Source organism: Schistocerca piceifrons, chromosome 11 (assembly GCF_021461385.2).
Source record: "Schistocerca piceifrons isolate TAMUIC-IGC-003096 chromosome 11, iqSchPice1.1, whole genome shotgun sequence".
NCBI classification, from domain to species: Eukaryota; Metazoa; Arthropoda; class Insecta; order Orthoptera; family Acrididae; genus Schistocerca; species Schistocerca piceifrons.
Window position 1 is genome coordinate 163,762,156 of NC_060148.1, and position 15,849 is coordinate 163,778,004.

The following is a 15,849-nucleotide window of genomic DNA, read 5'->3' on the forward strand; positions in this document are numbered from 1 at the left end:
AGCAAAGTAAATATTCCAGAATTCTAATCAAGAATAACTGCCTACATGAGTAACTTAGGAGTGGGTATCCTAAATGTAGTGGAGCTGCTTAAAACACTTAAAAAAGGCAGTGCCTCTGGTCCAATTTGTACACCATTCAGGTTCCTTTCAGAAAATGCTAATAAAATTGCCCTATACTTAGCAGTCATATACAACTCTTCAACTGCAGAAAGATCGGTACCAAAAGGCTGAAAATTTATACGAATTACACCAGAACCCAAGAAAGGAAATGGGAGTAATCCGATGAAATGCACACTCATACCACTAACGTCACTTTGCAGTAGGATTTTGGAAAACATAGTCTGTTTGAACATTGAGTTACATTGAAGAAATCATTTATTGACAAATAGCCAACACATATTCGGAAAACATAATTCCTGTGAAACACAACAAGCTCTTTATTCTCGCAAAGTAATGACTGATATGGACAGATGACATTACATTGATTGAATATTTTTTTGATTTTCAGACGGCTTTTGGCTCAGTTCCCCACAAGTGACTTCAGATTACATTGTGTGCCCCTAGAATATCATCCTAGTTCTGTGCACCGATTTGTGATTTTGTACCAGAAATGTCACAGTTCGTACTAAGTTAAAGATAGTCATCAAAGTAATATCTGACGTTTCCCAAGGAAGTATTATAGGCCCTCCTGATCTACATACACGATTTAGGAGACAATCAGAGCAGCTCTTAGATTTTTTGCAGATGATGCTGTCATTTACCTTATTGTAAAGTCATCAGATGATCAAAAGGAATTGTGAAGTGATAAAGATATCTGTATGGTGTGAAAAATGGCAATGTGTGAAAAATGGCAATTGACTATAAATAATAAAAAGTATGAAGTTGACCACATGAGTGCTAACATAAATATGCTGAACGGTGTTTACATGATAGATCATACAAACCAAAAAGCTGCAAACTCACATACATAGGAATTACACTTATCATTAAATAAAATCATAACATTCATATAGATAATGCTCTGGAGGAAGCAAACCAAAGACTGATTTCTTGGTAGACCACATAGAAAACGTAAAACGTCCACTAAAGAAACGGTGTTCACTATGCTTGTCTGTCCTCTTGTGGACAGCGGGTTTTGTATTATTGCGAAATAAGGGAAAGCGTGCTATTGATATGATACGTGAACTGGGGTGGTAGTAATTAAAACAAACGCGTTTTTCGCTATGGCAAGACTTTTTCGTGGAATTTCAAACACGAATTTTGTCGTCAGTGTGATATTTTATTGGTGCCCATCTATACAGAGAGAAATCATCATAGTAAAGTACGAGAAATCGGAGCTCACATGGGAAGATGTAAGTGTTCGTTTTCTCTGCACGCTGAGAGAGTGGGATGGTAGAGAAGTAGATTAAAAATGATGGTTCGATGACCCTCTGACAGGCCCTTAACTGTGAATTGCAGAGTAATTATGTAGGGATAGATCATCATCATCCATATGTCTATCCTTTCGGTCTTACGACATTTAGGTGGTGCGGCTGACAATTGTCTCAGAACCAGTTGCTATTCACATATTTACCAACAGTGTTCCCATTACATTTTGTGGAATACCACAGCAACAACAGCAAGTTGCTTCAAAATCTTCATTATCAGCACTCCCATTATGGTGTGCCATAGCCACAAAATTAAATTAACTGTATATAGAAAATCGAATGATTAGCAGTGTGATTTCTTTTTTATTTCAGTTGATGTCTACATCAGTCCTTGTCAAGATGCAAAGGCTGAGAGATTCCTATGACCCTCCCCCCTTCCCTCTCACCCCCTTCCCTCTCACCCCCTTCCCTCTCACCCCCTTCCCTCTCACCCCCTTCCCTCTCACCCCCTTCCCTCTCACCCCCTTCCCTCTCACCCCCTTCCCTCTCACCCCCTTCCCTCTCTCCCCCTTCCCTCTCTCCCCCTTCCCTCTCTCCCCCTTCCCTCTCTCCCCCTTCCCTCTCTCCCCCTTCCCTCTCTCCCCCTTCCCTCTCTCCCCCTTCCCTCTCTCCCCCTTCCCTCTCTCCCCCCTTCCCTCTCTCCCCCCTTCCCTCTCCCCCCTTCCCTCTCCCCCCTTCCCTCTCTCCCCCCCCTTCCCTCTCTCCCCGCCCTTCCCTCTCTCCCCCCCCTTCCCTCTCTCTCGCCCCCCTTCCCTCTCTCTCCCCCCTTCCCTCTCTCTCCCCCCTTCCCTCTCTCTCCCCCCTTTCCCCTCTCTCCCCCCTTCCTTCTCTCTCCCCCCATTCCCTCTCTCTCCCCCCCTTCCCTCTCTCCCCTCCCCTTCCCTCTCTCCCCCCTTCCCACTCTCGCCCCCTTCCCACTCTTGCCCCCTTCCCTCTCTCCCCCTTCCATCTCTCCCCCCCTTCTCGCTCTCCCCCCTTCCCTCTCCAACCCCCTTCCACCTCCCCCCTTCCCTCTCTGTCCCCCTCCTTCCCTATCTCCCCCCCTCATTCCCTCTCTCTCCCCCCTCCTTCCCTCTCTCTCTCCCCTCCTTCCCTCTCTCTCCCCCCCTCCTTCCCTCTCTCTCCCCCCCACCGCCCCTATCTCTTCCCCCCTCCGCCCCTATCTCTCCCCCCTCCTCCCCTATCTCTCCCCCCTCCTCCCCTATCTCTCCCCCCTCCTTCCCTATCTCTCCCCCCTCCTTCCCTATCTCTCCCCCCTCCTTCCCTATCTCTCCCCCCCTCCTTCCCTATCTCTCCCCCCCTCCTTCCCTATCTCTCCCCCCCTCCTTCCCTATCTCTCCCCCCCCTCCTTCCCTATCTCTCCCCCCCCTCCTTCCCTATCTCTCCACCCCTCCTTCCCTATCTCTCCCCCCTCCTTCCCTATCTCTGCCCCCTCCTTCCCTATCTCTCCCCCCCTCCTTCCCTATCTCTCCCCCCTCCTTCCCTATCTCTCCCCCCTCCTTCCCTATCTCTCCCCCCTCCTTCCCTATCTCTCCCCTCCTCGTTCCCTATCCCTTCCCCTCCTTCCCTATCTCTCCCCCTCCTTGCCTATCTCTCCCCCCTCCTTCCCTATCTCTCCCCCCTCCTTCCCTATCTCTCCCCCTCCTTCCCTATCTCTCCCCCCTCCTTCCCTATCTCTCCCCCCTCCTTCCCTATCTCTCCCCCCTCCTTCCCTATCTCTCCCCCCTCCTTCCCTATCTCTCCCCCCTCCTTCCCTATCTCTCCCCCCTCCTTCCCTATCTCTCCCCCCTCCTTCCCTATCTCTCCCGTCCTCGTTCCCTATCTCCCCCCCTCCTTCCCTATCTCTCCCCCCCCTCCTTCCCTATCTCTCCACCCCTCCTTCCCTATCTCTCCCCCCTCCTTCCCTATCTCTGCCCCCTCCTTCCCTATCTCTCCCCCCCTCCTTCCCTATCTCTCCCCCCTCCTTCCCTATCTCTCCCCCCTCCTTCCCTATCTCTCCCCCCTCCTTCCCTATCTCTCCCCTCCTCGTTCCCTATCCCTTCCCCTCCTTCCCTATCTCTCCCCCTCCTTGCCTATCTCTCCCCCCTCCTTCCCTATCTCTCCCCCCTCCTTCCCTATCTCTCCCCCTCCTTCCCTATCTCTCCCCCCTCCTTCCCTATCTCTCCCCCCTCCTTCCCTATCTCTCCCCCCTCCTTCCCTATCTCTCCCCCCTCCTTCCCTATCTCTCCCCCCTCCTTCCCTATCTCTCCCGTCCTCGTTCCCTATCTCCCCCCCCTCCTTCCCTATCTCTGCCCCCCTCCTTCCCTATCTCTCCCCTCCTCGTTCCCTATCTCTCCCCCTCCTTCCCTATCTCTCCCCCCTCCTTCCCTATCTCTCCCCCCTCCTTCCCTATCTCTCCCCTCCTCGTTCCCTATCTCTCCCCCTCCTTCCCTATCTCTCCCCCCTCCTTCCCTATCTCTCCCCCCTCCTTCCCTATCTCTCCCCCCTCCTTCCCTATCTCTCCCCCCCTCCTTCCCTACCTCTCCCCCCCCTCCTACCCTATCTCTCCCCTCCTCCTTCCCTATCTCTCCCCCCTCCTTCCCTATCTCTCCCCCCTCCTTCCCTATCTCTCCCCCCTCCTTCCCTATCTCTCCCCCCTCCTTCCCTATCTCTCCCCCCTCCTTCCCTATCTCTCTCCCCTCCTTCCCTATCTCTCTCCCCCCTCTTTCTGTATCTCTCTCCCCCCTCTTTCTGTATCTCTCCCCCCTCCTTACCTATCTCTCCCCCCTCCTTACCTATCTCTCCCCCCTCCTTACCTATCTCTCCCCCCTCCTTCCCTATCTCCCCCCCTTCCCTATCTCCCCCCCTTCCCTATCTCCCCCCTTCCCTATCTCCCCCCCTTCCCTATCTCCCCCTTCCCTACCTCCCCCCTTCCCTATCTCTCCCCCCTTCCCTATCTCTCCCCCCTTCCCTATCTCTCCCCCCATCCCTATCTCTCCCCCTCTTCCCTCTCTCTCCCCCCCTCCCCGCTCTCTGCCCCCATTCCCTCTCTCTCCTCCCTTCCCTCAATCCCCCCCTTCCCTCTCTCTCCCCCCATTCCCTCTCTCCCCTCTCCCCTCCCCCTTCCCTCTCTCTCTTACCCTCTCTGGTCACCCCAGCCCCCCTTCTACTCAGTAGATAAAGTGTTTAATATGAAATGGCAATTGTAAAAAAAATACATAGTGTAAAGAATCCTAATATTAAAGTCGTAAGTTCCACATTTGAAAATGTCATTAATGATTTGTGGAACACAAATTAATGTAATATATCATGAAACGAGGCAAGGACTGCACATTACTCTATAGTTTCTATAATTTGTATCATACCAACTGCAAGCAAAATCATGTTGAAAGTTTGGTGAGCATGTGGTTTACTTGTGTCATTGAATCCAAGAAAGCACTGATTGATTTCGTGCCTGGGTTCAAATGGTATCAATCCTGTGCACTATGATTGCTGGAATGCACTGACCACCTGTATGACAATTTTACACTTGAGCAGTGAGTGATTAAGTCTGTAATGGTCTTATTAGTAGTGTTTAGAGGACTCTCAATTAGATAATCAGCACTTGCAATCAGCACTTGCAATCTGCAAATCGTGAAAGCTTCAGTCATCTGAACAATACTTAAAAGGGGTTCACTAGACTTCTATGCCGTTAAAACTTGTCCTATCTGATAGCAAGTGTATAAAAAATTTATGTAGATGTGTACCAGACAGGCAAATATTTTTTAAACACAGAGGACACAGATTTGGAAATTTGGATTTGAGTCTTTCATTGTTTTCTTCTTAAACTAAAATTTGCAATTCATTGACACAATGTTTAACATCCTGAGCAGTTAATACTACTAACCAATAAAGTGATTATTTACATTTTGATGAATCACAAAGTAAATATATTTACACATTCAGAGTAAATGGTTCAATACTGTGTACATGGCTGATGTACAATCTCCAGTGAACAAACCTCATCAAAAGCGGAAAGTTTCAATCAGTGTTCCCTTAAATTTTCTCTTGACCACAAATTGTTTCCATGAAAGAATGAGAGAGTGAAGAAAAGAGGAATACTGTGGGGAAGGATGAACAGTCACAGTGATTTCATCTTGCTATGAATTATGACAAAGGAAATAATAACCTCACTCTCAACTTGGTCAGAAAGCCACACCAACATATGTAATTGAACTCCTCAGTAAAGACAAATAGCAGTAATGGATATGCAGACCTTAACCCAGTGCCAAGTCTGTCACTTACCAAACATACAAGGTGGCAATTATTGACCTATATAAAAATGGTAATTTGTTACAAACTAAAGCTTTCACACGCTTTTGTTGCAAAGAAAATGCGCCATTCAAACGAACAAAACGAGTGCACACACAAGCATCTGCCAACAGCAGTGTTAAAAATTCTACAATATTTTCTAACGACGAACTGTGTTCAATATGTCTCATTCTTGGGCACATTTTGATGAGTGATGTCACAGCTGGTTACGTTTCTAAGAGGACAAGGTGAAATATTGCGAATGTTGGATTCAGAAGTTTTACTTTCAAAGCAAAATACCTTTTATGCAAAATGATGATGGGTGTCAAAATGTGTGATGAATTTCGTAAATCACGGCGCATTATATTCTCATTCAAGATTTAATGCTGTGAACCAGCCATGTGGAAAAATTTTGGGCCCAGAAGACCAGCCATTTATGCCATAATTTTAAATTTTGGTGGCACACTTGCATTTCATATATCTTGCAAAGGTATTACATACAAAAATGACCAAGTTAAGAGTTTAGTCTTTAATAATTATTAGTCCTTTCATTGATTACAGATCATGCACTAATGCTGGCAAAAAGTATAGTTTCCTTTCGAAAACAAGAACGAAGTAAGTTGTTGCTGCTTGCAAATGGGGGTTATAATGAATCAAAAGATCTGTGAACAGAATTTATGAAATGGTCTACACACGCTTAGAACCGTAAGTAACTCACATAAAACACACGAATCTTCTAGCAGGTTTCACACATAATTGTCGTCTTACTCACCAGCAGTTAAGCTAAGTAGGTGGGGTGAGGCCCAGGTTACTTCAAAATTGCAAAACATTGCTGCTAAAAGTGGAACTATAGGATTTTTGGTGCTGTTGCTGCTTTTGAGTGCTGAAGGCACCAACTGCCATGCACATCTCTGGAAACGAAACTCTAGCTGAAAACCTCAATTGTACAGGCAAAATTTCTCAAAAAATGAATGGCTGTAACGACACTCAAACCAATTCCATCCTGAAAAAGAACAGATAACGAACAGTGTAACACACAATACCTCATCCGACAGTAAAATTGGTGGGGAAGACGGAGATCGCCCTTGAGTCTGTCCACTCAATTAAACAGCTACCCCCAGAGTGTCTATTGTGGCGGCTCTCGATGTCCGTTCTCTTACATGGAGGGGAACCTGTTACCAACTCCGAACTACCCCTGGCAAGCAGGTGCATCATCGCTGCCTTTACTCCCAGTTTACGTTGGCACTAACTGGCCTACATAGTGACCACATCTCTGCCTTCACACTACCAGCAGACGAACTCCTAATACAAACCCAATAGTTAATTAACCCAAGGCAACATAGAGGGATTAAGGAAAGGAAATGCATTTATGTAATAATGAATTAAATGAATTTCTTCAGTCGAGTTATAGCATTTCTTAAATTTAAAAATATCGTGAAAGTATCATGAACATCTATAGTATTCACTATAATGCAACAAAAAATAACTAATTATAAAGAGATGGAACATGCCCTTCCCTCTCAACCTTACTTGCATATTTTTTGATTTCTTTCTTCATTATTAATATTCAGTTACTTCACTTCCATATGTGTGACAATACATGTTGAAACTAATGGAGTTAAAAAAAAGTTAAAATACTTACTAATTCGGTTGTCAACTTCTAGAATCTGATACACATCATGATACCAGTTACATTAAAAAACAATTGTGTGTTCCCAGTTGAGAGTTTAAAAACACTCGAAATTTACCAGATACCATTGCAAACAAAACTATATACGCAACACATTGCAAAAAAAGTTGAAAGTTAGTCAGAACAAAAGAAAGCACTGGACCATGCACACCTTCAGTAGTTCATAATGCTTCATGTCCGACATGATGCACATACTGAGGACCTGAAAGGCATCAGTTCTCTCTGTGGGAAAGGATTGAAATGGAAGTGGAATAATGGGACCCAGATAATACAGGGGTAGCTCATGCATCAGCTGTTACCGCTGCCACTCAATATGGAGTGTCAGCCTGCAGTGTTTAATGGATGATGTGGCCATTTGTCTCCTTCAGTCAGTGGTGTTCTGCAATGCCAGGTGACCAGATGTTAGGAACATGTAAAAACTTTCAAAAAGGCTCAGTGTAAATATAATAGACAATTTACAACCATTTCCATCTTTTCAGACAGTATTTCCATTTATGCAAGGCTTCAGACAAGTTGCAGTGCCGAAAACATAGTCTTGGATTAAAACCATCTGCAAGTGTGTTCATTCATTCATTCATTCATTCATTCATTCATTAGCATGCAATTTTTTTCTCTTGACTGATGTGACATTGATTCTTGTTCATTAACAGTCATTATCCACATGACTAAAATCCATACTAGATACCTAATCAAAATATTGAAGCTTGCACTAGTTTTTGACTTATTGGGAATCAAACCAAAAAAATCTGTTTACTAGGTGAAATTAATCATTTCTGAAGGTGAAAGTGTTTGCAAAACAATGAAAGGGCACTTACAGAGCTAAGATAATGGAACAGGAACATTCAAAAATTATTTGTGTTAATTAAATCTCACATACTTTGAACTGAAGAATTTTGAATTAAGACGTGTAACATACATCTTTTGATACATTTAATTAATTGGTGTAGACTATTAATGTGTAGTACTGTATTTTGAAAAGATGGTAAAATGTGAACGTGAATAATTTTAATTCTCATCTAAAAATTTCAAATCAAATTGGCAGGGACTCAAATCAAGCAATATTGAATTTCCTCTGGGTATTTTAGTTTTAAACCACGGATCTCTCCTTCTGTTGGAATATTATATACTCTCTTCACTCTTCAGATTGACTCAGAGTACTGGTGGGAGCTGCGGCACATCACGTGAAGAAACGTGTCACCATAGACTGGTCCAGGATGAGTTGGTGACAGACATGGAGAAGTCAACACACGAGTTTGGTACCAATACAGATGATGTGACTATTGATAAGGAATGCTCAGTTGCCACCCAATATGACTGTGCTACGAGGGAAAAGGAATTACATGTATATATTTGTAATTTCTGCCAACAAAGCTTTCCTTCAAAATACAGACTCACAATGCATGTGTTTATACACATTGATGGCATTCAACCACCTTTGTATGTATGTAAGTGGTGTGGTGAGGTATTACACAGTGATGTTAGTTTGAAAAAACATTTGAAAATGAGTGAGTATTATGTCTTAACTGCTGGCAACCATGAAACATATGGCTATAGTGATAAGCATGAAAGCAGCATCTTCTTGAATAGTGATCCAGTAGTTTCTGTTGCAGAATACAATGATCAGCCTTCATATAAGGAAACTAGGAAAGCTTCAAAGAAGTCCTCTGACATGTGTAACACACAAACTGCAAATTTTGCAGAGAAAACAAGTGATTATGGAATTTCATCTCCAGCTGTTAATATCAGTGCCCAGGCTGATCTACCTACTGCAAAAAGAACCAACAAATGTGATATTTGTGGCAAATTGTTCACTAGGTCAGGTGATCTCAAGAGACATGTATTCATACACAGCAGGAAAAGACCGCACAAATGTGACATACGTGACAAATCGTATGCCCAGTCAGTTCGTCTCAAGACACGCATATTAATTCGCACTGGGAGGAAACCTCACAAACATGAGATTTCTGGGAAATCTTATGCTAGGGATCTCAAAACACAATCATTAATTCACACCGGGAAGAAACCCCACAAATGCGATATTTGTGGGAAATCTTTTACTACGGCAGGGAATCTCAAGAAACACACATTTATTCATACTGGAAAGCAACCTCATAAATGTGAGATTTGTATGAAATCTTTTTCTAGGTCAAACGATCTCAAGAAACACGCATTCACGCACACCGGGGAAAGACCTCACAAATGTGATATTTGTGGGAAATCGTTTGCTTTCTCAAGCAACCTCAAGAGACATGTATTAATTCACACAGGAAAGAAACCTCACAAATGTGACATATGTGGGAAATGTTTTGCTGCGTTAAGCAATCTCAAGGCACACACGTTAATTCACACTGGGAAGCAACCCCGCAAATGCGATATCTGTGGGAAATCTTTTGCTACGGCAGGCAGTCTCAAGACACACTCCACAATTCACTCTGGAAAGAAACCTCACAAATGTGAGATTTGTGGGAAGTGTTTTACTGTGTCAAGCAGTCTCAAGACACATTTATTAATTCACACTGGGAAGAAACCCCACAAATGTGATATTTGTGGGAAATCTTTTCCTACTGCAGGCAGTCTCAAGACACACTCACTAATTCACTCTGGAAATAAACCTCACAAATGTGAGATTTGTGAGAAATGTTTTACTGTATCAAGCAATCTCAAGACACATGTATTAATTCACACTGGGAAGAAAGCTCACAAATGCGATATTTGTGGAAAATCTTTTGCCAGGGCAGGCAGTCTGAAGAGACACTCACTAATTCACACTGGAAAGAAACCTAACAAATGTGAGTTGTGGCAAGTCATTTGCTAGATCAGGTGATCTCAGGACACATGCAGTAGAACACATTGGAATGGGACCTCCCAAATGTCATATGTGACAAGTTTCACTGAATTGGGTACTCTCAAGACACATGCATTACTTCACATCAGAAAGAAACTACAAGTAAGTGTTAGTTTATACAAATAGGTTTTCCTGGGTGGTGCCCTCAAGGCCTTTAAAATAATGGATCTAGCAGAGGAACAATAAGTTGCCATGCCTGTGAAATAACATTAAAATGTGGCAGAACTGTAAAACAAAAACGTGCAATAGTGTGTAGTACAGAGTGGTAACAGGTAATGTGACAATATAAAAATCCAAATCTGCAGCTTGAGATGTCGAGAAATTGTATTGCTAAATAAACGAGAAACATAAATCGAATTTTTTTTGTCATTAACGCTGCTGCTTTTTCCCCATCGATCTTGAGACATGAAGATTGTCAATTGTGATAAATCCTTACCTTTGTCAGTAATCATAAGTAGCATTCAATATTCAGTAGAAGCCCAAAGAAATGTTATGACTTGCTGCTTATTATTCCAAACAGTCATCATGTAGTACTTGTAACTCTGCATTTTAGAAACAGTGGCAGCAACAGTGAATGTGACAATTACTCAGGTATGTTTCCTGAAGAGATTTCCTGTATGTGTCATTAATATTGTGTACATTGTTTTGTTAGTACTAATCCTGCATTAGTAAACGTAACAACAGATATAGCAACCTGCTTAATAGCATGTTTGTCCACCTTTGGAACACAATACATCAACAGTTCTACATGATGTGGACTTGACATGTCGTTTGCATGTTTCTGAATGTACATTGCACCAGATGTCTATGCAATTGTATTCCATACATTCAGATCAGGTAAATGGTGTGGTCGAGGCATCGGTGTTAGTTACCATGCTACTCAAATCACTGTGGAGTCATTCTGCACATGTGACATGGACAGTTATCATGCTGAAAGAAGCTTTCACCAATGGAGAACACATCAGTCTCGAAAGAATCTATGCAGTTGCAGCAAATGTCACGTAGTCTGCAACTGTTATGATGCCTTCAATTACTACTAGATTTCCCAAAGGAGCCCAAGTGACTGCCCCATAGCATAATGGGTCCTCCATCTGGTGCCATTCACCTAGATGATAGCATATCTGAATGTGACAACTGATGTGGTGTAACAGGAAATGTCATCCAGCCTGACATTTGCATTGACTTTCAGTCCAGCCTGACATTTGCATTGACCTTCAGTCCAGCCTGAATGATCACTTGCCCACAGCAGTTGCAATTGAACATTTTGGTGGATCAGTATGGAAACATACAGTGACCATATGTTGTGAGTTCCCATGTTCAACAATGTACATTGAATTGTGGGTTCAAAAACGTGTATGGCTGTTTTCCGTCATTACATATGCCACATATTGCCAAATTTCCAGCTTTACAGAACAGGCAAGCCTCTGACCTCCATGATTTGTGAAGTATAGATGTATTACATCTTTTCATAAGGTTATGGTTTTTATCACCTTTCAGCCACTTTCCACAGACGTTCTCAACAGTAGCATAGATTCAGCCAATGAGCTTCACCACTCTTGAGGCACTAGTTCCCAACTGCAATGACATTGTAACTTGCCCTTTGCTAAAGTCACTTACGTCATCTTGTTTACATGCTCGCATCCCCTCTAAAACAATACCTTGTTAATCTCTGGTCTACTTATATACTTATAATCTGCTTACTGTATCATGTGCATACAACATGTGGCATTCATTCTCCTCAGAGGCAGTGTTCATGACATTTATGCTCATCAGTGTATCTTCAGGTAAATGGGTCAGGTGCGAAAATGTGTAATCTAACATATGCACTGTGCTTTTTGCCATTTACACCAGTGCACAGTAGCTGTATTTTTGTGAAATTTTTGTTTCACAAAGCTCTGTATATGATTCAGAGACGCTGTAGATAAGTGTTATGCACCAAAGCTCTTAATTATTTGTTCAGCAATTAATACTGTGAGAGTTCTACACGAAATAAAATAGGTAAACAAATATTAGGTGTTATGATTTGATTCCAGTTATTTCTATACCAAGAACAACTCTCAGAATGTGAGTACTAAATATTTCTTGTGTTACGTTCAAAGATGTTTCCATTGTGGATATTTTTATTAATTTGTGTAAATAAAAATGACTTTTTTGGAAATGTGTATTTATGCTTCATTTTTAATTTCAGAACGATTGTTTTAATTTTTGATTTACTACCTATTTGTTATTGCTGAAAGTGGTTTAGTATGACCCATCATACGTGTAAATCATGGAGACAGTTATAATTGATTTGCAGTGTTCTGTTTTGCTACACTTTAGTAATGACACTTTTGGTAATGTGATTACATTTTATTCCATCTTTCTCATGATAAGACATCAACTGCTGTGTAGATTATTCATAATAGGCAACATCCGCATACATTTGTATTAAATATTGTTTTCCAATAAAAGGAAAGAAAAACCGGGTTTCTGGACAACAGCCTTATATTCAGCTGAATCTGAAAATATACTACTAAATGTCGCGACAATACATACTACTAATTTCTAAGAAAGACAGTAAGATTTATAGTAACATGTTAAAAAAGGTACACAATTTGGACCAAATATCTATCTGTGTTAGCTGAAGATGGGTCATATAGCGTTCATCTGGTACATGAGATGTAAGCAGAAAATAAACACATTGTGTGGTTGTGTGGAAAACCACCCAGAGAACTGAGTCTACATAAACACAGTAGATACCCATAAATTAATGAGTGTAACTGCACCTAATAAAATCATGACCTATGCCAATCATGACAATGAACTATTGTACAAGATTTGTCAAGTACTAGTCAATTGTAGGATGTGGATCCAGGAGTACATGGAAATCAGGCATACAGATGATTTTCATGGGTTTGCAGCTGGGTTCCATCGTCCTGATGACAACACGATATTTAGGCGGACCACCTGGCCGCCATCTTCAGGTGAGATTGAGTGCACAACCACGCCGGAACTGAAGAGATCTCAGATTCGTCCGATTTTATTCAACGCCTGACGTCTCTATGCCCTGGAACATCTGACCTAGTGAACTTTGATGTTGTTTCACTTTTCACTCAGGTACCTTTGGAGCAGTCTTTAGTGCTAATTTGTCAACTCTTGGCTGGCAGAACTAGTGAGCTGTGCCGCCATGTATTGACATCGACGTATTTTTTATTTAATGAAGCAATTTTTGAACAAACTGGCGGTGTCGCTATGGGGAGTCCTCTTTCCCCTATTGCCGCCAATTTCTTTATGGAAGATTTAGAGCATATGGCACTTAAGACATTTTCTCTTAAACCAACATGTTTTTTGATATATGTGGATGATATTTTCATCGTTTGGCCACATGGAATGGAATCTCTTCATCGATTTTAGATCATTTTAACTGCCTTCATCCACGAATCAAATTTACGACGGAAATTGAAAATGATGGTAAATTACCATTTTTGGATGTCTTAGTACATAAGAAAGAAAATGGAACTTTCGGCCACAGTGTATACCGAAAATCTACGCATACGGACTGCTACCTCCATGCCACAAGTTGTCATCCACATCAACGCTTGGGAGTTTTACGCACACTGGTCAAGAGGGGTTATGCTGTTTCAGATGCCGATAACTTGGAACAGGAGTTGGATCACCTCAAGGTTGTCTTCAGGCAGAATGGCTATTCTGATCACCAAATTACTCGTGCTTTTCAATTTGGACTCCCACGAGAACCTATTTTATCAAATCTGTTGCTTTTTTACCCTTCGTGGGAAGCATTTCTTCTAAAATTTCAGGAATCCTCAGGAAATATGATATTAAAAGCGTCCTTACGCCTTTGGCGAAAACTAGATTCCTTCTTTGATTGGTGAAAGATGATTTGGGACTGAGGAAGCCTGGGGTATACAAGATTCCCTGGCACTGCGGCAAGGCCTACATTGGACAGACTATTCGTACAGTTCAAGATCGACGTGTGGGACATTAACGGCATACCCGTCTGCTACAGCCGGACAAATCAGCCGTTGCCGAACACTGTCTTAATGGAGGGCACAATATGTCCTTCAAAGAGACGCAAATTATTGCCTTGGCTTCTCGTTACTGGGATCGTGTATTGAAAGAATCAATTGAAATACGTCTGTTTGATGATATTATTAATAGAGACAAAGGTTTTCCTTTAAGCAAGACATGGAATCCTATTTTATCACAGATAAAACAACAACGGTCTGGTTTCCGACCAGCTGCATTTTAATTTTGCGATTCCTCGCTTTTGACAGTTTTCACCACTGGCGCTGCTGCAGTTCTTCACCTCACAGAGGGCAGCTCTTCCGTTGTTCGCGCACGCGCAACGGCTAGTACCCGCGGTATAAAGGAGCCGCCGAACCTGAGGTCTCTTCAGTTCCGGCGTGATTGTGCACTCAATCTCTCCTGAAGATGGCGGCCAGATGGTGCGCCGAAATATCGCGTTGTCGTCAGGACGATGGAACCCGGCTGCAAACCCATGAAAATCATCAGTATTTGATACACCGGGAAAATCTACGCTATCACATCAAGCATACAGTTTAAAAAAACCAACAATGTAGGGTGCTTTGAAACAAATGACTGGTGTTCACATCAGAACTTTACCTCTAAGGCCACTAATAGACTGAGGGTCATAGTGCTGCAGAATGGGATGGAACGACACCTCTGATCAGACTGAAAGCTGTTTGCCAAGAGTGAGCCAAATTGATCCCAGCTATGCTCTATTGGTCCATGTGACCATTAACAGCTATCTTATTGGTTTCTGGATGGTTTTCAAGAAGCTTTTCCTAACTAGCGATGCTTCTTGGAAGTGTCACTCCATTAGCATCCTCGCTGTCAGAATGGTATGAAAGTGAACAAGGAATATACAGTGGTAACTGGTACAGAACCAGCCACTGCCTAGCCACGGCTCTGCAGTGAAACATATTTCATAAAGCAGCAGTAGCCGGCCGCGACAGAGACAGCAACAGATAAGTAACCGCATTTGTCATTTAAGAATTCCTAACCAGGAGCGAATTGTGTTATATCATCTGTGTGCTTTAATAGTTTAGTTTCCTGAGTTTCTGCGTGTAAGTTCAACATCTAATAGCCACAGTTCTCGCTTTTCCGTTTGCGTCAGAAAGTAAACCGATTTTCTGACATATTACAAGTTCCTAATCAGGGTCAAATTATTTACTTTCACCTGAGTGCTTCAGTAGTTAGGTTTTTGAATATCTGCGTACTACTAGACACAGTTCGTGCGTTTTCGTCAGGTTCTACAGTAGAGTTGCGCAGCACGTGCTGATAGTCCGTTTATCTGCATAGTTTAGTTTTCCACGGTCTTTAGTATAGGCAGTGACTGATCGTTGTGTGCGGATGCGAGCAGAGTTGGTGACACTTCCCTCCCAGATTCAGGCTGTGATTGCTTCGGTTACACAGCTTGAGGCTGCAGTGGATGGGCACCACTGGTGTGCGCCGGCTGTGGGGATGCAACGGACGTCCGAGTCCTCCGATCAGTCCTCACTGGCTGCCAACCCAGTTACTGCTCGCACTGAGGCTGGCCCCTCACCTGTGGTCGAGTGGGAGGTCGCTCTGGGGCGAAGCAGGCGGCGATAGACTTC

At 43.1% G+C, this 15,849-nt stretch overlaps 1 protein-coding gene across 1 annotated transcript; it reads left to right on the top strand.

Moving 5' to 3' along the window:
• Nucleotides 1-8,887: 8,887 nt before the first annotated feature.
• On the top strand, nt 8,888-10,201 carry LOC124719858 (zinc finger protein 726-like). The gene has a single exon (XM_047245042.1). It carries the CDS (start codon nt 8,888-8,890, stop codon nt 10,199-10,201), a length of 1,314 nt encoding a protein of 437 aa, XP_047100998.1.
• The last annotated feature ends 5,648 nt before the right edge of the window (nt 10,202-15,849 follow it).

Bases quoted from the DNA above. Each gene is read 5' to 3' on its own strand.
- LOC124719858 (XM_047245042.1), top strand. From the start codon at position 8,888: ATGAGTGAGTATTATGTCTTAACTGCTGGCAACCATGAAACATATGGC.